Source organism: Natator depressus, chromosome 2 (assembly GCF_965152275.1).
Source record: "Natator depressus isolate rNatDep1 chromosome 2, rNatDep2.hap1, whole genome shotgun sequence".
In the NCBI taxonomy this organism is placed as follows: domain Eukaryota; kingdom Metazoa; phylum Chordata; order Testudines; family Cheloniidae; genus Natator; species Natator depressus.
The window spans coordinates 214,875,109-214,901,325 of NC_134235.1; the positions used below are offsets into that span (position 1 = coordinate 214,875,109).

Sequence of the window (26,217 nt, forward strand, 5' to 3'; positions counted from 1 at the left end):
GCATCTACATGCATTTGTAACCCCAGGTTAGGAATTGTTGAACCCTGGGGCTCCAGCATCTACACTGCATTATGTGGGTCTGAGTCCAACCACCCATACCCCAGACTTCTTATCTCTCTCCCAAAATGTGGCCACTCTAGCCCTTTGTTCATGGGCAGTGTAGGAAGATTTGACTGTCCAGAGGACACAGAAAGTTATCTTGTGGGATTGTGGGATACTATTGGCAGACTTCGAGAGCACTTCTCCATTCGAGCTGCATCTACACTGCAAACCAATAGAACTTGAATCCTGGGTCCTTGGTCTGAACCCTGAGTTAGGGTGATTTGTGTGTAGTTGGAAGGAGGGTTAGGCTTGAGCCTGAGTTCAACTATGGGCTTACATTGCACTGTAGACATACCCTAAGCCACCTTGTATATCTTTTATAATAAAGGTGTTTGATCAAACATCAAGAGACAATTCAAAGGAAAAACAGAGAATTACTAAAAACAAAACAACAAATTCATACCCCTGAGGAAACAGCTATACCGACCTAATCCCCGTTGTAGGCAGCGTGAGGTTGATTGAAGAATTTTATCGCCTTTTGGGGAGATGGATTAACTACAGCGACAGGAGCTCTCTTGTCGCTGAAGTGTCTACACTGAAGCACTACAGCAGTGCAGCTGCAGGGGTGCAGCTGTGCTGCTGTAGCATTTTAAGTGTAGACATAGCCACAGTGGAGTGGGAATGAAATCCAGAGGAAATTCATGAGTAGAGACATGGTATAAACAAATCTGGTCTTTTTGTATATTATAAAGAACAAAACAATTTGGGCTACATTTCCAATACTGTGCTTTAGCAATATGTGGTTCTAAATGCAGTTGGTTGATAAAGTGTACATTGCTACCTTCCCACCACACAGGGATTAGAAGGCCCTCTTGGACCAAAAGGACCGCGAGGACCACAGGTGAGTGAGCTGAAAGTTATTAAATAATAAAGAGTGCTACTTATGCTGTTGTCTGTAATCTTGTTCTGTATTTATCACACAATCCATTTTATTGCTAAACTCTGCAAAGTTGCACATTTTGAGAAGTAAAGTAAATCATGGCAACTCTATGAATTTCAGAAAAATTTTTATGACCAAATCCTGGCCCCTGCTATGTATCTTGCACACAGTCTAGCCAGAGCTGTGTGGCTCAGTTGGACTCCTCAACTGTAGAGTTTTCCACATACTGTGGGAGATGTTTCTCCTGTTAGGCTGACCACATAGCACCTATGTAACTGCCAGATCCCATAGCTAGAGTCTAGGGCTTCATCCCTCAACGACCATATATGGCAGCCTCCCTGATATCCTAGCAAGATGGGCAGAGTACTGCCCAGATGAATGATAGCTGGAGAGATGGAATTGGTTGAGCAGCTCAAATGCCAATATCGTCATCAAATGTGCATAGTCTACTGAGGACCCATTGCATCAGCCAGTGACCACAGTTGATGGCATCATACTAGACATTGTAGAGTAAAGTTCCCGGATCTGGCTCAGTTCTACAAATCCACGAATCTCTGGGGCAGCCCCACAGGTGACGCCATGTAGGGTCAAGGCATGCACGCTTTTGCACGCTGATGGAGAGTCTGAGAGCATGGTGCGCTGGCGTATTTTTGTCCATCCAGGTGACATGGCCAAAGAGCAAGCAGTGCTGCTTTGAATGTAACGAGCAACTGGAGGAAGGCCAGATCTCTGTGAGATTTTGGCATTTCACACAAAGTCGAACCACTTTAGGCTCAGGATTTGGCACTGACAGTGCCTGTGGTGTGTCTCTAGTCACTCCAGTTCTATCTGTAAGAGGTTTCTGACCTATATAGCAGTGCAGGCAGCATACAGGTTTGATAGATCCTAAACACTAATATGAGAGTTTCAGTAGCAAGAGTGATGAGTCAGAGTAAGGTCCCATCCCATTGATAAGAAGATGCTTCTTGTTGCTTGAAAAGGGATGATGGACAATCCCTTCATGGCTGCCAATCCCCCATTCCAAGCTCCTTCTCTCTCTCTTCCCCTGCAACTTCCACAGTCCCTCTACAGAGAAAGAGTGAGGACAGGGATCTGGAGATATTTGCTTAGTATGGCGGGGACCTCAGGAAGTTGTTTGTGTCTCCCTAGTGGCTCCATATGCTGGTACTGTGGTAAGTGCATAGAGCCACTCCACTTCTGCACCCAGCCCAACTATTTCTAGATTGAAACACCACGAATCAGAGAGATTTAGACCTATCATAAAATGAGACAAATCAAATAGTCACCATTTGCCTACAGAAACTAAACTCTCCATGCAATGTGTGTTCAGTTATGCATCCTTTGTAAAATACCCAGCTGCTAACTGTTACAAATTGAGCCATTTCTGAATTCTGGTAAAAAATAACTTAGGAACAATTTAGTAGGAAAACAACCCTCTTATTTTTAGGTGAAGTCATAATGAACTGAATATTTTTTTCTTTTCAATGTACAGTAGTCAGTGTAGTTTTTAGTTCTGTGATACCCTTGTTTCAAAACTAATGTTGGAATTGTTAATATTATAGTACATTATATTAATTATATTATATTATATTTATATTATAGTATATTATGGTGTACATTCAGTTTGTTTGGAAGACTTCTGATGCAAAAAATTGCTGGAAAATAAAAACAGATCAATGTTATGCTAAAATAGAGGATTAATCCATTATGTTCAGCAACTTTTTCCTATGGGAGGATTCTTTGCTAGGTTGTGTGATTTGATCATTTGCCTTTTAGAACTTTAACTGTTTTGTGGTTTTGCTGATGGTTATGATGTTTTTTTTTAATAATTTGTGAACTGTATTATTTTGCGATTATTTAGGGGTACTGGTGTGTTGTTGCATGGTTTGTAGAGCAATTGGTATGGTTTATTAAGCAAGGGAGAGGTACAATAAGTTGATATTTTTTCCAAGCCTGCCACAGAGGGTGCAATATTAAGGCTTTTACAAGTTTTGTAAACAAATTAATTTGGTACGAATACGTCTGATTTAATCTTTGGTGGGACTGCCTTTACTATTCACATAAAATTGTCAGCCACCATTATTAAAATACCTGTCCTCCTTTAAAAGATCGGTTTTGTCAGTTCCTTGGGTGGTCAATAAATATAGGTTTCCCACTCCTGTACTGCAGCTTCAGCACTGGTGTGATTTATAGCTGTGAGAACATGTTTGTACCCTCAGGGAAACTGAGCATTTTGGATTCTTGCCAGTTCTTTTTCTTTTTACGAGCATACATTTTTCTAGTATTTCCCAAAGTTTCTACTGTAATAAAAAGCAGTTTCCATGGTTGAAACCTCTTTACTGCTCATGAATATCTCTGCCCATCCACAGGAAAACTCCATGAGGCCTCATAGGGTATGTCTACACAGCATAGAAAAACCCACAGCTGGTCTGTCCCAGCTGACTCGGGCTCATGGGGCTTGGACTGTGGGGCTGTTTCATTGCTGTGTAGGCTTCCAGGCTTGCGCTGGAGCCCAAGCTCTGGGACCCTCTCACCCCACAGGGTCTTAGAGCCTGGGCTACACACCAAGCCCGGAAGTCTACACAGCAATGAAACAGCCCCACGAGCCCATCAGCTGGCACAGGCCAGCCACAAGTTTTCCTTTGCTGTGTAGACATACCTATAGACAGAGACACAAAGATCTGGTTATCAGCTCTGCTGCTGGGAGCTGCGATGAATTGCACTTCACAACCCCATTATGGGCAATCTGCCAAATGGTCCTGGGACTCCCAGTAGCAGACTGTGGAGATAAAGATATACTTTGGGTGTCAAGGAGAATTTTAAGGGCTGTACGCATAGGATGTATAACAGTCAGTTCCACATTTTGGCTGTTTCTCACAGTCACTCATCAATCTGCACCCAGCAGCCTGACCACCCATTTGGGATATGGACACACTCATGCCCCACACCTTTGTGTAAGTGCTGCAGACTGGGTACCTTATATACTGCGCACAGAAGTCAGAGGATTGTTTTCCTTGTGTCTGAGAACACAGCTGTGGCCACAGTAACAACTAGTTCTAAAAGTATCTTGCAGAGTGCAATGTTTTTCAGAAAATCAAAATAAACTACAGCTCAGCAGTAGATAGCTGGCCTCACAGAAGTGGTTTCTTTGCAGACTTGAATGGAGAGAGAAGGTGGTGGCTTAGTGAACTTGCTTGGGAAGGGAATTCCAGGCATAGAGGGCAGTATGGAAGTATCACAGAGTCCAGAGCTGGAGAAAGAGAGGAACAAGAAGCTCCAAATTAAACACATGCAAATTATATGTAAAAGTAAAATATTCTTTCTGCAAGAGCTGGTTATTATTATTAATGTATATTATGGTAGCACTTCAAGGCCAGGGATCTGTTGTGCTAGGCACTGTACAAATGTATAACAAAGACAGCTCTAGCCCCAAAGATATTTTACTGTATTGTGTTCAAGACAACATTCAAAAGAAACTTATGTATCTTCGAAGAAAACTAATTCTATGGTATTTATCTTGGTATAGGGAATCAGTGGACCTCCAGGCGAGCCAGGTCCAAAAGGTATTCAAGGAAATAAGGTAAGATATAGAACAGTCTGTGTGGAATATGGAGTGTGTGCAAGATAAGCTCTAGCAGAATGCTAGATTACAGTTTTATCACTGTGATGTCATGAGTTTCTTGACAGTGGTGTGCTCAGCATGAGAATGATGTACTATAGGGCAGTGTCATCAGGGTAGTAAATCTTAACGTTACTGACAAGGCTCTCTGGCTCTAAATTCGTTCAGGCAGTTTGCTACAAAATTACTTTTTAGGCTGAAATATTTTGCGCTTGAATATTGTTGAAGTAGTTTGATATGTTTCTGTTTTGCTGTTATGAGATATTCAGATGCGAAAGATCTCTTAACAAGAGTTGAGTATTTATGTGATGCTTTTTTGTGTTCTGAGGACTGAAAAATGGCATTAAAAAACATTAGACGAGGATTTGGTCCTGAATGAAGACCAAGGCCTTTGACCTATTTAAGATATAATGAGAAATAATGAGTTGTTGTAACCAGAGCTAGTTAGAATTCATTGGTCCAAGTATCAGAGGAATGTAGGCATTCGTCCTGTTCACAAATTATTAGCAAATTGATTTATGCAAATGTATTTGTTTTACTCATAAAATTTCCATTATCTTCAATGAGTGTTGTACAGTTAAATCCTCAAACATCTCTTTCAAAATATAGGGGCTAAGGTTAACACCTGAAAGTTATCCATTTTACAGCAGAACTATAGGCAGCCTAAAGAATGAAATACCATTTTTAGGTTCCATTGGAATTGGGTGTGCAATTTGGGATATATTCATGTTTTGTTCCTGAGGCAACAAGTCCAGTTGAAGACACAAAGGACCAGCTTTATATGTGGAAAATATTTATGATATAAATGATTATGGAATCTTGGTCTGTTAATTTTTTTCCTTTCCTGACAGATGCTTTTCTTGTTCTTTTTTGTCTATCTTTCATGCCAAACAAAATTAAGGAAGCCCATAGTCGATTATTTCAGCAAGAAAAAAAAAAGGGTGATGATTCTGAAAGAAACTATTCATGCATTGGCAAAATAGCCATGTCTCTACTAATCCTGATTTAAGCTTTGCAAAAGCTAGAAGTCTTGGCTTCTTTCTGTAATTTCACATTGACAGTGCATGGACAGTATTAACAGCTAATCTTATTGTATATTGCATTTACGTCTTCTGAACTGTATTGGTACTTTCCTCTTAGTTTATATGTGTGTATATAACATATATTTGTATGTGCATATGTATAAAATTGCATTTGGTCTTAGGTGCAGATTGTGCAAAATTCAGCCTTGGACCAGCATAGTACTAATTTGAAAAGACACTCAGTAAAAAAGTGACGTTGAGTGTTCAAAATTAATTGTCTCTCACTGATTCTAGATTAAATTAGTTCAGTGTACACATAAAAATATTTCTCCTAACTGCCAGCTCTGCAAAGTCACCCAGAGTTCTGAGAGACAAAATGGGTTCTTCCTGGTTTATGCAACATCGCTTGTAATAAAGATTCTGCAAGCCAAATTCTGCCCTCATTTACACTTTGTACAATTCTACTGTTTACTATCTAGATTTAAATCTAGTTATAGAATCTAGGTATAGAAAGACAAAGATATAGATATATTTTAATTACCTTGTGCCACAGTTAAGCTTTGCATCTCTACACAATGTAATTTATTTGAGATGAGAAATGTAATTTTTTTTTTTTGCACAAGACAATGAATGGTTGTTCACAGCTTAATAACCACCCATTCAGCTAGTGAAGATCAGGGCCTTTTCCACTTAAGCTTCATGATAGTCAGACCCATAACAATCTTCTCAACTTCTGTTATCCTTACAGAAGGATTATTGAGCAACTCTTTTAAAATTAGTTTTCCAGACACTTATTATGATGAATTTGAAAAGTAGGAGTTACTTACAGCCACTCTTTCCAACAGTATGCATAATCAGTCTAGTCTCAGCGTAATAGCAATACAGCCATTCACTTGCCATGTAGAAGCGTTTGTTGTCATTTAGTTGAGCTGATGACTGGCTGCATTCTGATTTTGGAAAATTAAGGCTGGCTGTCCAGAACTGGCACAAGTATGGCATAACTCAGAACACTATTACTGTACATTTCTGTTCATGATGAGGTCAAGTTAGCTCGGACATGCTCTGGAAGAGGACTATTCAATTATAGTGAGCACAACAGATTCAGGGTACATGTACAGCAGCTGGGAGCTTGCTTCCCAGTGGAAGCGGACAGACAAACTTTGCAGTGTAGCCAGGGATAGCACAGGTGGTGGCTCAGGCCACCTGACTCAGTTCCCATGGGTCTGAGTGGATTTATACTCAGGCAGCTAGCCCGAGCTGCCAGCCATGCAACCACTGGCTACATTGGTATTGTTAGTGTGCTAGTTTGAGAAAAACTAGCATGTTTGTCTACTAGTGCTGGGAAGCACACTCCCAGCTGCAGTGTAGACGTACCCTAAATCCGTCATGCTCACTAGAATTGAATCATCCTCTTCTAGACATAGGCTTGAGCTCAACCCCAACTTCTGTCTATATAGAAACCTCTCAGACTCAGGCTCAGACTTAGAGTTCTAGGACCCTTTGGTGGAGGATTCAAGCCCAAGTCAAGCTGGTACCTAGGGGTCGAGCCCGATTGCTTTGCACTGTAGACCCCGCACCCCCTGACTCGGGTTCTGGAAGTACACCAAAAGTATCCCATAATGCTATGAGCCAATTTTCTTTGTCCTCTCTATCCCAAAAATCTCCAGTCGACTCCAGGGAAACAGAAGTGTCCCTCCTTGGTGTAGTGCAGCAGTTTGGTGAATCAGTGTTTAACCCTTCTATTGTCTTCTGAACACTGAGCTGCAAACAATATCAGACAGCCTTCTGTGTTTGCAATGGAGATTGAACAGAACAAGTCCGTTGCAATGCTGCTTCATGGTCACGGGAGCACAGCCAGATTTTGGTAAAGTCTGGTGGGCGGCCAGTACAACTATGGACGTTAGTAAGAGTACGAGGAGTGATCACACATACCAGTGTAAGCAGAGTCAGAATGAGCTCTACCCTGACATCTGGTGGTGAACTGTGGAAAAGGACTTCAGGGGCTGATCTCATTTGCATGGGCATACCCATCCTGCCTAGCATGATGGGATTCTTGCCCAAATGGTCACTTTGGCTGCTGTGGGATCCCCACTCTCTTTGTTATTGGGGCAGGAGTAATAAAGTGTTGTTATCTTGGTTATGTGAATCAAGGGCAGTAGAACTGTACTTGGCATTTTATGACTAGGGACTTGCCCTCAACTAAGTAGCACTTGCTAGGCAAGGGACATGGGTTCCAAAGCCCAGTGAATTGAGAGAAGCTTGAGATAGGTATGTGTGCTTAGCAGCATGGCTCCCCTTCTGAGGGCCTTAAACACTACTTTAATCCATCCTCTCTCCACTGTGTAATAACAGAGGTAATTTTGACTCAATTAGGAGGCTTGTTATATACTGCAGAGCCAAAATCACTGATACCTAGGTCTAAGCATTAAACCTACTTTGGGCTTGTGGTTCTGTGTGTACCAGTATTGAGGCTCCCTTACTAATAGCTGAAATCACTAAAGTGCTGAAACAATGAGGAGTCTTGTGGCACCTTAAAGACTAAAAAATGTATTAGAGTGTAAACTTTTGTGGGCTATGACCCACTTCTTCAGATGTATGGAGTGAAAATTACAAGAGCTGAAATCACTGAGAGCTGTGTTGGGGGGGGGGCTGAAGACATATTGGTGAGCGGCTAGCAGAATGGCTAGCGGAGAGGAGTGGCCAGCAGGACAGCTGGCAGAGAGGCGCAGCCAGCAGGGATGGCTGGTGGAGAGGCACTGCTAGTGGTGAGGACTGCAGCAAAACCCCATAGAAAGGCGTGGACATTGGCTGTCGGTCGGAGCAGCAGAGCATGTAAGCTGTCCCCATGCCTCCTCCCTCTTCCACCCTGGCTGGGGGGTAAACGCTGCAGATGAATGTCTGAACTCTGGGGGCTGCACTGACCAAGAACAGAAACTGTGGGTGCGGTGACTTTTGGGTTACTGGACTTAAGACCCTGAGGGGAAAAGGACACTGCCAAACTTACTTGGGGGTGGGTCTTTTGCTCATGGTTTGTGTTATGAATCCTGTTTGTGGTGTTCCCCACATAATGCCACATTGTTTCCCTCCTTTATTAAAAGGCTTTTGCTACCCTCAGACTCTATGCTTGCGAGAGGGGAAGTAGTGCCTCTTAGAGGCACTCAGGGGGTGGTACTCAGGGAGGTGGTACTGGGTGGGGGCTCGAGCTGATTTTGCACTGTGTTCTTGAAAAGGAACCCCTAGATACTGAACCTGGCCCTTGTTGCTGCCAACTCTGATGGGCAGAAGGGTTACACCAGCAAATGACAAAGAAGCTGGCAGCTTTCCAGATTTATTGGACTGGTGAACAGTGTGGGGAGAGGATTACGTGGCTCAAGAGTGAGTACCAGAAAACCACAGACCAGAACTGTGCCTTGGGCAACTCACTGACATCATGCCCATTTTAGGATGAGTTTGAGTGGTTGTTGGGCACTGTGCCAAACATGGAGCCATTGCATCCTGTTGGCCTCAGAATTGAGCATGGGGACTGATGGAAGCCAACAGCAGGTGCCATGTGAGGACAGAGAAGTGACTTTGTTGCTAAAACTGGTGCCAGAGGAGGCTTTGCAGCAAGCATCCTGGGGCTGTACTCTGAGGAACTGTTTGATGCCCCCTTCAGGAACAGCCCACCGCAAAGCCTACAACAGACACAGAAGGGACAGAAGACACCCTTGAGACTGGTAAGTTTCTGTCTCCAATTTAATATTTATTAATACAGTAATGGGAGGGATTTCCACACTATGAACCAATGCAAAAGTTATGAGAAGCCGTAGCTAGCAGTGCATATCTGCTAATCATGACTGGTGTGGAGAAAGTAACTAAGCAAGTTGTGACAAAGCTCCTGCTCTACCTTGGTGGGTCTTGTGCTTACTGGCGGATTTGCTTACCTTGGAGCTTCATGGCAGCCCTCAGCTTGTCTGTTTTTCTGAACCCACAGTCCAGGTCAACTCCTCCTGTGTCTGACCAGGAGTTGGGAGGATTTGGGGGGAACCCAGGCCTGCCCTGTACTCCGGGTTCCAGCCCGGGGCCATGTGGAATGCAGCTGTCTAGAGTGCCTCCTGGAACAGCTGTGCGACAGCTACAACTCCCTGGGCTACTTCCCCATGGCCTCCTCCCAACACCTTCTTTATCCTCACCATAGGACCTTCCTCCTGGTGTCTGATAATGCTTGTGCACCTCAGTCCTCCAACAGTCCACATTCTCACTCTCAGCTCCTAGTGCCTCTTGCTCCCAGCTCCTCACACGCACACCACAAACTGAAGTGAGCTCCTTTTTAAAACCCAGGTGCCCTGATTAGCCTGCCTTAATTGATTCTAGCAGCTTCTTGATTGGCTGCAGGTGTTCTAAGCAGCCTGTCTTAATTGTCTCCAGAAGGTTCCTGATTGTTCTGGTACCTTACCCAGGGAAAAGGGACCTACTTAGCCTGGGGCTAATATATCTGCCTTCTATTCCTCTCCTATAGCCATCTGTCCTGACCCTGTCACAAAGTGTTATTTACTCCTTCTCATTACACAAGAACTGGGGTCACCAAATGAAATTAATAGGCAGCAGGTTTAAAACAAACAAAAGGAAGTATTTTTTTCACAGAACACACAGTGAACCTGTGGAACTCTTTCCAGAGGATGTTGTGAAGGCCAAGACCATAACAAAAAAAGAACTAGATAAATTCATGGAGGATAGGTCCATCAATGGCTATTAGCCAGGATGGGCAGGGATGGTGTCCCTAGCCTCTGTTTGCCAGAAGCTGGGAATGGGCGGCAGGGGATGGATCACTTAATGATTACCTGTTCTGTTCATTCCCTCTGAAGCACCTGGCATTGTCCACTGTTGGAAGACAGGATACTGGGCTAGATGGACCTTTGGTCCAACCAGTATGGCCACTCTTATGTTCTTAATGGTGGATGATATGCATATGCCACCATTGACTTGGCTCACTCCACCCCACCCAACCCCATCAGGAAATGCAAACAGTAAACATGCCTTGCAAATGAATTTACATATTTTTGCTAGGGCATTCCTGTTTCTTAAAAATAATAACTTACATAGCCATGGCTGTAAGTGTGCTACTCTGTAATCACTCAACAGTTTAACAAGCTACCTGCAAACAGTTAACTATATGAGGGTGAGGGAGGTGGAAATGTGTTCCATTTACTAATTTAGTCCATTTCAGGTAAAGGTAGTCCATGCAGTCCACAGATGACAATGTTATACTTAGAAAATAAAAACCAGCAGGATCTTATTTAGGGGATAAGGCAATATGCCACATTTATTGTGAATACAGAAAGAATCAGAGTAAGCAATCAGTTCTAGCTATAACATTCCATTCACTCACACATTCATTCACCCACACACACAAGTTCTGCAAGGTTGTTATAGTTACCAGCCTAGAAGTTGCTTGTGCCAAGTCACTGACCAGGTGGCCTGGACACAAGGATGGAGCCGAGTCTTGTCAGATGCGCAGCCGATGCTCCTGGAAGTTGGTTGCAGAACCAGACTCAAAGTCCTTAGTCTTCAGGGTCTGTCTTTATAGGGATACATCCTCATGCAAGTCTATGGTACTTGCCTCATCATGCTGTTCTCACATTTGAAGTGATAGTCAATCACACAGATGGTACAGCAGTGATGGTTTGTTGTTATCTTGTTCTTTGGTTCTTTGGCCCCCCTGTCCTTGGGGCGGTTGGGAGTGGATTCTGGTTTGATACATCTGTGATAGTCTATACCCCTATATTCACCTCTTTTACAGGTCTATGATACATTTCATACAAAGTATGCCTTGTGAGGTACAGTGTACTATATTTATAAGAATCACTGATATAAGAATCAACCAATCAAAACCACGGGGACAAAATTATTCCTATACTAACCTATACTCTGCTTGTAAGAATCAATCGCTTATAAGAATCAAATCATCTGAGATGGATGTGATTCTTATAAAAGAAGTGCACTTTATCTGTTGAAAACTCATAATTTGCTGATCATTATTGTCATGGTAAAATATGTGTGGCAACATTGTACGTAAAGTTATAAGATTCTATGGTATGATATTACTAAGACATGTTCCAAATCTGGAGAGCAGTCACAAACCAGTTCCTCAGAGACAAAAGGCAAACTGACACTTCAGCCAGGTGTCAGCTAAATCAAATGGACCATAATCTGGTTCAGTGGCCATTCTTTGGCAGAAAAAAGAGTATGGGTGAAAAATCTACATCTTGACAAAAATAGCTTGGGGTTCCGATCCATGCAGACTGTCTGTCTCCTGAACCTCAGCTGGAGATGATTCTCAAAGAAGAGAAAAAACTATAAGAAGGGAGAGCAAATATTCCTCCCTTTATATCTACCCATGGCATCAACAATACCTGAAGAAAAAAGGAAGCAGCATTTACTGGGGGAGGGATCCTGACTGAAAGGAATTCAGCCATAAGACAGCTGGAATATCTGGTGAGAGAGATATTGCTCTGAATTCATTTAGCTTGTAAGTTAGGCGTTAGTTGGATTTTATTTTTATTTTCTTGTAGCCGATTATGATTTTTGTGCCTCATTACCTGTAGACGCATGAAATCTATCTTTCTGTAGTGAATAAACCTGTTTTATTTTTTAATCTAAACCAATGTGTTTGGACCGAAGTGTTTGGGAAACTCCATTTGGGATAACAGTCTTTGTGCATATCATTTTCTATTAATAAAATGACAGACTTTATATGAGCTTGTATTGTCCTGAAGAAAGCTGGGCAGTATAAGATGTACATTGCTGGGGGAAAGTCTGGGACTGGGAATTTGCTGATGTTGCTCTGCAGTGTAATTCAAGAGTGGCTGGCAACAGCACTCATACAGTATAACTGGGAATAATTTACATGTTGGAGGCTATGTGTGAGCAGATCAGGAGTGATAGCTTTCACACTGAAGCACTGTAAAGGGCACCCCAGGTTGGAGAATTGTGAGCACACAGTTGTTCATCAGTCCAGATTGTATCCTTGGTAATGTCATAGCATCCCTCTTACAATATATTGAAGTTCAGTTTGAAAAGTAATGTTCTTGAAATTCCTCAAGGATTTTTTTCTGTCTTTCTGCAGTGAGCTATTTGGCTTGCTGTGTTCTTCAAATACTTTGTGGAGCCAAAGGTGAGCAATTTCCCCCTGAATGAACTTATGACAGTGAGGGGCTGCTGAATCAGTACACTCAGCCAGAAACTGCATCTACCACAGCTGGAGCTGGATGAACCCAGGCAACAGAAATCAGGGTTGCTTTTGTGCTCCCACATTATGGACTTGCATGGCCCCATGAAAGAGGAGGAATAATACTTCTATGAATGTGCTTGTGAGGGAAAGGGGCTAACTGATTGGGAGGGGGGTCAGTGCTTGTGGGGGCTTGATTGCCATGCAACCTATTTCTAAATGACAAGGTGACATGTGAAATGGGGATGGAGGTGGGGATGATCCACAGTATGGAAGTGACTGAAGTGTCAATTGCTGTACCTAACTGTTGTGGCAAGGCACCTCCTCTGTCCTGCCAGGCTTAACACTTCCCCCTCTAACGGTGGTGGGGCCTGGACTAAATCAGCCCCACTCTGGACAGTGTTTGTCTTCCCACTCTGGGTTTATCAGTATTTTCAAGGTAGGCCTTCGGGCAGGCCCCAGGAGTGCTCCTCCTCCAAACAAATTCACAAACACAAAATAAAGGGGAATATCTTTTCCTACCCCTTGCTGGGGGGCGGGGGGGGAAGGCGTATTGTCCTGTTATTCCCCCTGGGCTGCCAGTCCTTTGCCTAAACCCACATTCAGTATGGTTGTTTCCTCTGAAGGGAGGAGAGCAGCGTCTAAGTGGAGAAGCTTATCTCTCTGCTGTCACTATCCCTACAGCAACTTGTCTCCTCCTCCTCTCTCACGAGAGGATGGGTTTTTAAAGGTGTCAGGTAGCCCTTAACTGGACTCAGGTCACCTAAGGACACCTGAGGTATCGCCTTTTCAGCTTATAGTGAAAAGGGCCTTTATTATTCTAGGGCTAATATACCTGCCTTCCACCAATCTCTTGCAAGTCTGGAACTCAATAGGACCATTCTCTTGCAAGGTTTGGAGCGCAGGGTGGCTGAGGAGATGGACAGGAATGCTCAGGTGCCTTTCCCTGCAGGGAAGGGCACTCGTGCTCAACCAACTTGTCCTGTCCATGCTCTGGCACCGACTCAACACCCTGAGCTGGGCCCCGGGTTTCCTGGCCCACCTCCAGAAGTTGGTTCTGGAGTTCTTTTGGCCAGGACTGCACTGGGTCTCTGAGGGGTTCTTGAGTCTCCCCCTGGAGAAGGGAGGACAGGGCCTGATTTGCCTTCACACTTAGGTCTCCATGTCTTCTGCCGCCAGGCCATGCAGAGACTTCTTTATAGTGCAGGTAGTCCGGCGAGGAGCACATTGGCGCACGCCTTCCTGCGCTGCTTCCAAGGGCTTCACTATGACCGGCAGCTCCTTTATCTCCATCTGAGAGGTCTTCCACCCAGCCATTGAGTTTTCCGAGCTGTTCTGGACTGCAGCACAGGGTACTGCAGAGGGGAGACAGGCCATGCTGTGAGTGATGTGGCAGGAGTTGGTACTCTTGCAGCCATTAGTGATATCAGCTGCTCAAAAAGCTATTTCTGTTGAGCTCTGTCCTCTCCCTTAGCTGCTGCTTTTGTTCCAGAAACTGTGAAGCATGTGCATGTTCCCTGGCCGTGTCCTCAAGCTGTGCAGCCAGCCGGAGCCTTTCCTCTTGCCTCTGGGCATGTCTTTTCTTTAGCCATAAGTTCCCCTGTCTTTAGTACTGGACCTGGTTGTTGTCCCTGCCTGGAACTTCAACGATAACTTCATCACAGAAATGCTCCCTCTTGGAAGGGTCTGTGCAGGCACTTTGGGCCAGGCTTGTATAGCACTGTGTAGGTACAACAGCCAGTAGAGGTCAAGGGGGCCTGGAACAGGGCAATACACCAATGGGTATTTTCTCAAATAACTCAGAGCAGGAACGCAGAAGTCATTCTTGTGGAATTTCGAGGGCATAAAATATGTTACTTTACAATATTTTGTGAAAGGGATGCTTCAGTCCACTGAAGCTCCCAGGACACAGCCTGGTTAATCACAGTGAAAAGTGTAGAGATAATGGTAAGTTAACTGAAAACAGCTTTCATAGTGGCTCTGGAAAATATGCCCTTCACTGAAATCTGACTGCCTCTCTGTAGTCCCTGCTTCAGGAAAAGTTTGCAGCTATTAGTAAGCCTACGTTTTAGTCATGAGTATTTTTAGTAAAAGTCATGGACAGGTCACGGGCAGTAAACAAAATTCGTGCTGGGAGGGCAAGGTGAGGGGGTTGACAGGGCTGGCAGGCTCCCTAAGCGGCAGCTCCTGGAAGTGGCAACAGGCCCCTGCGGCCCCTGGGAGGAGTCGTGGTCAGATGGCTCCATGCGCTGCCGCCCCCCCGAGCGCTGGTGGAGGTGGAGGCAGCGCATGGAGCCACCTCTCCATGTAGGAGCCGAGGGATGTTGCTGCTTCTGGGGGGTCCCCACCATGAGGTAAATGCTGCCCAGAGCCCTCACCCCCCTCCTGTGCCCCAACCCCCAGCCCTGAGTCCCCTCCACACCCAAACTCCTGCTGCTGCAGGGGGAAGGGGGCGCAGTGGCCGAAGATTGCTTCAGCAACAGCTGGTGTGGCTGGCCAGGGGCCACCTGAGCTGATCAGGTGGCCCCTGGGCCCGCCACACCAGCCACTGTAGAAGTCACGGAGATCCTGGAAAGTCACGGAATCCGTGACTTCCATCACAAACTCACAGCCTTAGCTATTAGCACCTGAGATGGGGTCAGAATTTATGAGGGAATCAACAGGATGCTTCCACAGGGCTTACCTGGTTATGGCTGTGTGCAAACATAGGTCCACAGCCTTCCTCCTCCCCAATCCCAGCACATTGAAACAAAAATTCAAACCCAGTCATACTTGGCACAAATGACTTTGTCACCTATTGACAGCATGGACTACCTCTAACTGAAGTGGACTAGATTTGTAATTGAAACACATTTCTACCTCCTCCAGCCCTACACAGTTCACTGTTTCCAGGTGGCCTAATAGACTTCTTAGTGGTTACAGAGAGGCATACTTACAGGCATGGCAATGTAAGGTTATTATTTGTAAGGAAGTAAGCAGGAAGGCTCTAGCAAAAAAATTGTCTTTCAAGGCATTCTTTGCTGTTTCCATTACCCAGTCACCATTTTCAACTCCATGTGGTGATGGGAATGGGGAGGAGGCAGGAACCAAGGTGCCTTGATACAATCTGCCATTAGTGGATACATGTTACTAGCCAGGACTTCTCATGACTTTTGCATTGGTTCACAAAGCAGAAACCCCTCCCATTACTGGATTAACAAACTTTATAATGGATCCAGACATTTACTGGGCTCAGAAGTGACTTCTGTATCTGCCGCAAGCTCTGCAGTGGACTATTCCTCACGAGTGCATCAAACAGGTCCTGCGAGTACGGACCCAGAATTTTCTGCTGCTGCTTCTGTTCCAAAGCCTGCTCTGAAACCAGTTTCAGCAGAGTGACTTCATGGTCCTCACACAGTGCCAGCTGCTGGCTCCCACCAGTCCCATACTGGATTCTGGGGCCAGCAGGACATCATCCTGGCTGACCAGGTCATCATGCACCACTCTTGGCTCAATGCTGCAGGGTCACATAAAACAGGCATGATGTCAGTGAGTTGTCCAAGGTGTGATTCTGGTTCCTGGTTTTCCCATACTTGTTCTTGAGCCACTGAACCCTCTCCCTGCACTGGTCACCTGTCCAGTAAATTTGCAACACTGCCACCCATCTTGCTATTTGCTGGTATGTGTGGTCATTCCTGGTACTCTTACTAAAGTCCACAGTTGTGCTGGCCTCACAGCAGAGATTCACCAAAATGAGGTTGTGCTCCCATGACCGTGAAACGGCATGCTTTGCAAAAGGCTTGTTCTGTTTGGTCTCAATTGCAAACACAGAAGGCTCTCTGCTGGTGTGTTTGCAGCTTGGTCATCAGAACATTTACAGAGCTGTTGCTGTATGCCACAGGGGGTAATTCACAAACGGAAAAGTATGCTTTTTTTTTCTTTTAAGCAAAAAATAAAACGTACTTCCTGCAGCCTGCAGAGAAAATTGTTTACTGTGAATAGTTTCCCTAACTTTAATGCTGTGCCTCTCTGGTAAATTCCACAGATGTAGCAACGTTTTGGATTGAGAGTCAATCCCTACTAATAATAGGGATAATCCATCATAGGATGGATGATAATCCATCATAGGTCTCTCACACACACACACAGAGGTTGTGTTGAGAGTCAATCCCTACTAATAATAGGGATAATCCATCATAGGATGGATGATAATCCATCATAGGTCTCACACACACACACACAGAGGTTGTGTTGAGAGTCAATCCCTACTAATAATAGGGATAATCCATCATAGGATGGATGATAATCCATCATAGGTCTCTCTCACACACACACACACACACACACACACACACACACGTTGTGATAATATTAAACAACAGTTTCTACAACAGCATTTCCTTGGGGTCAAGTGGTTTAAGTTTCCAACTTATTGCCTATGGTATGGTGGGGTTTAGGGTTTAGGGTTTTTCCCCATCAGTTGTGAAACTATAGCCAATATCAGCAAACATTTGGCAGAATAGTTTCCATCGTACTCCAAATACCATTAGATTTCCTGTTCTGTGGAAAAGAAATAGCTATGTCAATACATACTAACTGTGATAGTAACTGCTGAAAAGCTGGTTAAAATCCAGTAGTCACTTGAAGGAAAAACTATGTTTTACATGATTAAGAAACATCTCTGGGCACTGTTTGAGCTCAGTGGGACTCCCATCGGCAGTCAGCACAGCCATCATGCATCCCCACCTATGTAAGCACACACACGGCTAGAACATATGGATACCTGAGAAAGAACAAAGTGCATTGGCTTAGGAAATATTGCACAGGGTTACCATCTTTTGAAAGTTCGATCACAAATTGCTGGAAGTGGATCCAAAACAGGGTGTCTCTTTGGAAGGCAGAAAACTACGTTTGTAGAACATTTCCTAACAACAGAGTTAATCTCAGCTGAAAAGTGAGTCAGTGCTGATCAAATAGTGCTTTTCAGACTGAAGTGAGACCCCCACACAGTTGCCCGGCTATAGTCGCTGTCAACATCAAAAAATTCAGCCAGGGAGTTCTGTGATATTTTACTAGATTCTACAATTAACTTATTGTCATTTTATAAATACTAGTACTAGATGAATATAGCAAAACTAAAACCAAATCCCAGTAATGGGTTTCATTATTTTCGTTAAATTTGCTTTATATTCACATGGCTCTTTGTGATCACTCCCTGTGAATATTTTAGCAGAGGAGTTTGCTGGCAGAAACAGTAATAGTACACATTACAGAATATTCAAGGAAAGCAAGTGTAGAGGTTCCGATCCTCATTGTCAGGGACCAGGGTGTAGGCAGTCTTGTCTAGCAGTCACAGCTGGGCTGATGTCCACAAGTCAAGGACAGGCACAAAGCATCAGTCAGCCAAGCAGGGATTAGACTAATTGCTAAAGCCAGGATCAATAGGTAAATGTCAGGGCAGTCTCTGACCAGGGTTGGAGACCAGAGATCAGAGGTTCTTAATGGCTAGAGGAGGAGGCAAGAGGCAGGATCAGAGATTGGAGATCAGAAAGCAAGGTGAGGTCTGGAGCCACAGCAACCCAGCAGTCTACATAGTTATCCAGACCACTTCCTGGACCACCCTCCAGAGAGTTAAATAGTCAGCATGGGCCAATCAGAAGGCTGTAGGGTGCTGTTGCTCCAGTCCCTTTGGGTAATACGTCCTGCCGTGCCTAATCTCCACAGTGCTCCTTGGCAGCTACTTTACATGATGTCCTGGTGGCAATCTGGGAACATCAGCTGTCCCAGGTGTTGCAGATGTGGGTTCTTGTTCCCTGGATTCTTACACTCAACTGCACTGAGAGACATAGCACAGCTGCTGTGAGTAAGGCAAGGATGGCTCTATGCCACATTTTTGCCTTCCCCACTCCCGGGGCTGGCTAGAAGCTAAACTAATCCATGATGCAAATTAGGTGCTGATCCAAAGCACACTGAAGTGAAACATTGCCATTGACTTCAATGGGCTTTGGATCAGGCCCACACAGTAGCCACAAAGCTAGTCTAATTTATGCTGGTTGGATTAGTTCTCTTTTTATCAACCAGGGATTGCCAGAGCATGGTGCACTCTGGCTCAGATACTCCCTACTTGGTGGGGAAGAATGAATGGTGTTATTCCGGCTCAGTTGGCTTCTTCCACCAGGAGAATCCTCAGCTTTTGGTTTATGGCAACTTTAAGTACTCTTTGTCTTGTTGGGGCAACACAAACGATGCTTAGTTTGGCCTGAAGTACTGGCCCAGAATTTGTAATTGCAAATATTCATGCTGGAACTCTGTTTCTGAGGGTTATGGTCCTCCATTCAGTGACTAGAAACATACTCCGAGACCTGTGTGTGCTGTGTTATGTGTGCAATCAAAACAGCTAAAACTCTGAGTATTGAGTACTCACAAGAAGCTATTTACAAACAAGGTCAAGAGCTATATGGAGAATTTATTTGGTCAATACTTTTGAACAACTAATATTCAAGAAAATGGGCAGCTGTTTGTGGCAATTCATGAACAAGAAAGAGGAAACAGTTCTGTAATAAATTAAATAGATGCATTCAGAGCTGCCAGTTCTGCTTTAGGAGAAGATTTTACAAAGGTGTCTCAGTAACAAGATTTCCCCCTCCAATACACACACTCTTCCTGTAAGGGCCTGATACTGTAGCTGTTTCATATGGCCCTCATTACTGTAGTATCTGAGCACCTCACAATCTTTTTAATGTAGTGTTTCATCTCTGCGAGGTCGGGTGGTAGTATTATCACCGATTGGACAGACGGGAAACTGAGCACTAAAGGCCTTGTCCAAGATCACATAGGAAATCTGTGTAGGAGCAGGGAACGGAATGTGGGTATCTCAAGTCCCTGGCTAGTACCCTTGGACCCTCCTTCCTCTCAGCCTTATACCAGCAGCAGTCCTAAGCTGTCAGCCAAAGCCACAGGAGAGTTTTCCTTTGTAAGGAAACTTTGGGTGGTGCTGAGCCATATTGGCTGTTGTGCCATACCAACATGTCTGGGGTTTATCCTGTGCTCTGGCTAATGGAACAGAATCTTGAGACCACCAGCAGACTAGCTTATAGAAGAGCTATATGGATTGCCCATACATTCCTAGTATCAGGGGACAGCACAAAAAAAGAATAAAAACTATGTTTGTACCCTGCTTCATGATCTGCACTGAGGGCAGCTTGGGCACAGCCTAGGAATGGGGTGAGAAAATTCAATAAGGTCTTACTTAACACGTATTGAAGTCAGTCAATGGAAAGTCTTGTGTTGCCCTTAATGGGAATTGAGCCAAGTAAGTACACCTGATAGTGAGTGATGTACTGCAGTTGGCTTCAATAACTGTTCCCCAGATAATTATTACCAAGTTGTCATGCACAACAACATTAATAATATTTTTCCTTGCACATGAAAAGCTTTCCTCACTCCAGGTCTGGGTGGTGCTCATGCAGCTTCATCCATCTCAAGTATTAATATTTAGCATTGCTTTATGGTCTTCAAACCATTTGTCCAACCAATCTCCTATAAAAAAATCATCAAGATTCTTTGCAGAAGGCCAGCACCACATTGGTTCGTAGAGCTTCTATAATTGTTTTATATCCTGGCAGCTCTTGCTTTAGTTATTTCTAGGCAAGACCACCTGTTTGGTGACTTAAAGGCTCAGGGGATTGGTAATAGGCTCTTTTAGTCATGGGTTCAATTCCAGCCCACACAGAAAGTTACCACAATATAAACAACAGGGAGACGCCAGCAAATTCCCCCCATCCCCTGCCTTGCACCCCAGTAATGTACCGTCTTACACTGCTGAAGACCTTCTTGAGCAGTATAAGATCATTAATTAGCTTGCCACTCCATAAAAGGGTCGTGGACATACACCAGCCTCTGTAACCTGAGCAGATTACCTAAGTACTTTAACCAAAAACATGCTGATTAGATAAAACATTAAAATAAATGTATTAACTACAGAAAGATAGATTTTATGTTATTGTAAGTGATAGGCATAAAGGTCAGAATTGGTTACAAAAGGAAATAAAAAATAAAATCATAGTCTAATTTCTAAACTTTATCAGGCTAAGCAAGATTTGAATCAAAGTTTTTCCTCGCCTTACTGGATGTTGCAGGCAGAATTAAGTTCACAGTTCATATTAACGAGAAAGCACTCTAGCTAGGACCAACCCTTCTCCCCAGTTCAAGGAGGTTTCTCTTTGTCTTCCAAATGATCTTGCTTCCAGGTGTTGAGAGGGGGATGGGAGAGGTGAAGTGTTGATGTCGTCGTCCCTCATTTTATACTCTCCTCTAGGTGCTGGAAAGATCCTTGTTGTGTCATGGGGGTTAACCAGCCCTATTGTGTATGTGCTTGCACAACCATCTTTCATGTGAATTGCAAATCTCTTGCTTACTCCGCTGCTGGTGAATGCCTGGCGGTGGTCGCTTACATCTGGCTGAGTGTTGATGACCCCTTAGTTGCCACTGAAAAGCTAGTCTGTGGGCGTTTCGTAGACTTACAACATGTTTCAGTAACAAACATATAGCAGAACTTCATAACTTCATATACAAGGATGATACATACAGTTCACAGGATAATAAAGTTCAACAGATCATAACTTTTCAAATGATATCTCACAAGGCATACTTCGAACAAAACAATCATATAACAGCGGTGAATGTGGGTACAGTAAAATCACAAGCCTTAGGTATAACTGTTTTGCTATAATTATACCAGCGCACTTCTGCCAGGAAATTTTCCCATGTAGACAAGGCCTTAGAAGCATAATTACAATGTTCAAAAAAGTGTCTTAGGTCAAGCAGAAAAGTGAAATTCAGCAAACCATGAGGTGGTTCTGTTTAGATGAGGTATGGAGTCAAATCTTCTCTTGCATCAGTCAGAGGTAGAATTTGAATCCACATCTTCTACTTCCCAGGCCAGTGCCTTAACCACCAGGCTATAGAGTGAGAGGGTAAAAATAATTAACCATTGTAAAAATTTATCAAGGGTCATGGTGGATTTTCTACTGACAATTTTTCTAAAAAATATGCTGTAGGAATTATTCTGGGGAAGTTCTATGTTCTGCGTAGTACAGGAAGTCAGACTATATAATCACAATAGTCTCTTCTGGCCTTAGAATCTAGAAGTCATTCTCATTTTCTCTTTGGCCCAATGAGTATTTAAGTATTTACACACCATGGAACAGCTTCAACAGGAGAGATTGAGGACCTGTTATTCTGGAATAGCCTATAGCTTGGTGGTTAACAGGCTCACCTAGGCAGTAGAAGATGTGAGTTCAAGTTCTGCTCCTGAGTGGGCATTCAAACCACATCCTAAGCTAGTGGGTTAAGTTTATAAGGGGATGCATGTAGGTATGCACACATACATTTTGTATGTATGCCCTGAACATTTGTTCCTAGATAAAATTTACTGGGTCAAATTTGTGAACAGTTTTGGATTGACTGAAACTGCATTTTTGGGCAAATAAACAATTCATCCAAAAATGTTCATCCCCTTTACTCTGAAATGCATAATTCACTTACCTAAGTCACTTTTGAAAATGGCACTTAAGAGCCTAAATTACTTAGATGCTTTTGAAAAATTTACCCTTCATGTATATTTCTGTATTTATACAGATTGTACTAAGGATTATCCCAACTCAGGATAATTATTTCTCATCCAAATGGAACCACCCCATAATACCCTGAATTTCAACTTTTCTTCTCAGCCTACGAAGGGGCAAAAATACATATAGTAGAATGTTTGCCAAGAAAACTAGAAAGCAGACAAGTATTAATTGTGTTTGTATTATTCTTGGCCTTTTTCTAATAATCCTGCTGATGGGAAATATTTAATAGTCAGTGTTTATTTTTGATAAATTGATATTAAAACAAAATGTTAACTTTTTCAGTCCCAAATAACCTTTGAAGTAGAACTGGTAGGATGGAAAATCTGGTTCCTGAGCAATCTTATTTATTTTTAAATATTTTTAATCAAACAAAGGGAGAAAGAAAAACAATGGAGAAAAAGGTCCAAATTCTAATCAGAGTTACACTGGCATAAATTGCACTCAATAGAGTTAATCGGGAGTTATACTGGTTGAGATCAAAATCTGGTCCAAAGTCTCCATGAAAATGAGCACCATCATGGAAGCTAAATAACATAGGCTGCCTCAGAATATAGCAAATGCTATTGCTATGATTGGTATTTTGACAGCAGTGCCTGCTAAATATGCTGTATATACAACAACACAAACTAGGTGCTGTTGGAAGCCAGCTGGTGTATTATTCTGAGCTCTACTTGTGAGCATTTCTGTTCAGCTGTTGAGAACTGACCTTTAAAAGCTACATTAATTATGAAAGAATGGTTTTTCAAAGTGTCAGAGTTTATATTACAATTTCCTATCAATATATTGTGCTCTAGAGGAGCGAGCATAGGACTGGTAATCAATGTCATGTTTGCATAAGGCTTTATTAAAGATGTAGTGTTACCTGTCTGGTTATAAATTGGTAGGAAAATAGCTACAAGTGTAATCAGGACATTGGGGCAAATTATGTACTATTAAAGTCCTCTTCTTGCATCTCAGTTTAACTCTTTGCGAGAGGACAGGACAGAGTTCTGGGGGAAACATCCTGGCCCCCTGAAATAAATGGCAAGTACTTAGTATACAAAGAGATTGTAGTGTAGACATAGCCTAAAACTAAGTTAAGTTAAACCGCTGTTGTATATCCACACTATGCTCCTTGTGTCGGCTGAGTGCATCCGCAGTAGCGGCTCTTGCATCAACACAGAGAACAGTGCACCCTGGACAGCTATTCCACTGTGCAACTGGCTGCAGGGTGTTTTGGGAAGGGTTTGCAATGCCTCATGGGGATGGATTGATGGTCACATGATGCAGGTGTCTCAATCCCATCATTCTATGGGCATCGTACTAGGTTTCTAGCAGCTTTTCAACTGCCCTGGCAACGTACGAGTCAGGCATCTGTGTCAGAAAGCATGGATCCTGCACTGCTTTTCAGTATTCTGCTGTGCGTTTTGAACACAAGGATATAAGAGGAGCTCAACAGGGAAGCTATTTACCACCACCCTGACCCCAGCCCCCTCCTTGTAGAAGTGGCGTGTCTGCGGCTCCACACTAGAGGCGACTATTTGCCTCTGTTGCCTTCTGCTATGCCTGCTGGAGGTCTTTGACTTTTACACAGCGCTGCTGCGTGTGTCCCTATCATAGCCCTTCCCCTGAACAAGTTCTTGTAGCTGGATTCGAGCTGTGCCTGCCCAGCCTCTTCTCCCCACAGACCAAGGAGATCTACCACCTCTGGTGTGCTCCAGATAGGGGCATGTATGTTGCATAGAGCTGGCATTCTCAGCTGGGCAGTTGCTATGTGAGCGCTCCACACTGAGCAAAGAAGAAGAGCAAATTCAAAACTTCCTGGGGCTTTAACAGGGGAAGGGTGTTCACCTGTGTACCTGGCTACAGGGTAGCAGAGTTCAAAACGATGACCAGAGTGGTCCTGGTGGGCATTGTGGGATACCTCCTGCAGTCCACTTAGGGAGATGTAAACAACATAGTGTCTACACTGACATTATGTCCCTCTAACTATGTTGTCCTAAGCTCTACGTCTCTCGCAGAGGTGATTTTATTATGTCAGCATAGCAGGCAAGTTAAAGCATTGGGAGGAGCATTGCAATGTGTACACCTCCAGTTAGGTCAGCATAAGCTGCCTCATGTCAGCAAAACTGTGTAGTGTAGACATGGCCTTATTCAACAAGCTAAGCGTTTTAAATATTGTTTGAACTACTTTAAAAATACTTTAAAAACCTTATTAGTTTTACTAATTCGCTAAATCAAATACAGTAAAGGAGATTGTTCTTTTTAAAATTTTACTATTCTTAAAAAAGGTCCCTAGATACGATTAAGTACATTGCACTGAACAATGTTAAGGGTCTGGGAAACCAAAAAAGAAAGGAAATGCAAAAGCTGTCCTTATCTCGACACACTGGCCCAAATTAACTACTGGGGTAAGCAGCTGCAGCCACTGAAGTCAATGCAGCTTGTTACCACAGTATGTATTGTATCAAACATCAGGTACATTCATATTCAGAGACCCTGGCAATATCAAGGTAATGTTAGAGTAGATTAAAACTCTATTAATGTATATATTGGGTTTATCACCAAGGCAGCTGAACAAAATATTTGTCATAATGTTGAGTTTATTTGCTTTAAATTAAATCCTAATGATGTTTTAAGACAGTGATTTTAGTATTTGTTAGATAACACATCAGAACTAATTGTCTACAGATCTCATTTTTGTTAATGTAACCTACCTTAACTGGATTAGAATCACACTAAGAACACTTGAGAATCAGAGACTGACGAAAATTTACGGAGGAGCTATAATATACAGTCAGCTGTGTGGGGAGATATTAAGCTCAGCAGTTAATGCATAAATACTTCCTAATCCCCAAAAGAAAGAGCGAAGGACTAAGCAACACACATCAAGTTACCAAATAAGGCCAACAACCAAGGAACTAGCACAAAAAACAACCACAATTTGGAGCTTGTGTTTGCAAAGGAAATCCTGTGGTCTCATTATTCTCAGATTGGTTAGATTTATGCAGTAACATCCTGACCCCAGTGATGTCAATGACACAGCTCCCAGTGACTTCAGCAGGACTGGGATTTCACCCATGACATCTATTAATTTTGGAACTCATTTCCTTAAATCAGAAATGTTCTTTGTAAGTAAATACATATTTTCCCATCTGTAATGACACTAGGGACACATATTGTGGTGAATATTATCAAAGCACCATAAGCACTTTGTTGTCTCCTAACTTCTTTTGGTTCTTTAGGGAGAGCCAGGACCTGGAGGTCCTTATGGTCCCACTGGACTCCCTGGTGTTGGACTTCAAGGACCTAAGGTAATCACCAATAATACAGTACATTTCCTATCATGATGCAGTCTCTATGTGAATCCTTTGTAATATATTTTAATGAAAGTTAGCTTGAGTTTAATGTCATAACAAGTGAGTTATTATTATTTGAAGCTGAAGAGCATATAACCAGGGCTTTGGAGCGGAGCACAGAGCTGGAGCGCGGAGCAGCTCCGGAGCAGTGGAGCTGCAGGTTTTTGCTCCAAAGCCCTGCATATAACTTTAGAAGTTTACACACTTGCATAGGATGGAGGTAGCTGAGTTGCCTTTCAGCCATCCCAAAATCTGATTATAATCTCACCTACAGCAGTAAAAATCAGAAGTAACTCTACTGAAATCTGTATAAACGAGATCAGTTTCATGGCTGAAGTACACATGGTTTGCCTCCAATCCTGCACCATTATGCATATTTATGTAAAGTGTATAAATATACCTTGGCTACTTTTACACACAATATATATTGCCAAGGAC

General features: G+C 43.3%; 1 protein-coding gene across 2 annotated transcripts in view; it reads left to right on the forward strand.

Moving 5' to 3' along the window:
• Nucleotides 1-26,217, forward strand: part of COL28A1 (collagen type XXVIII alpha 1 chain) — a 116,028-nt gene that overhangs the window by 18,011 nt on the left and 71,800 nt on the right. For both annotated transcript variants that reach the window (XM_074945867.1, XM_074945866.1), the window contains exons 10-12: nucleotides 899-943; nucleotides 4,509-4,562; nucleotides 25,666-25,734. In XM_074945867.1, coding sequence (XP_074801968.1) covers nucleotides 899-943; nucleotides 4,509-4,562; nucleotides 25,666-25,734 — 168 coding nt within the window. The remainder of the gene's footprint in view (nucleotides 1-898; nucleotides 944-4,508; nucleotides 4,563-25,665; nucleotides 25,735-26,217) is intronic.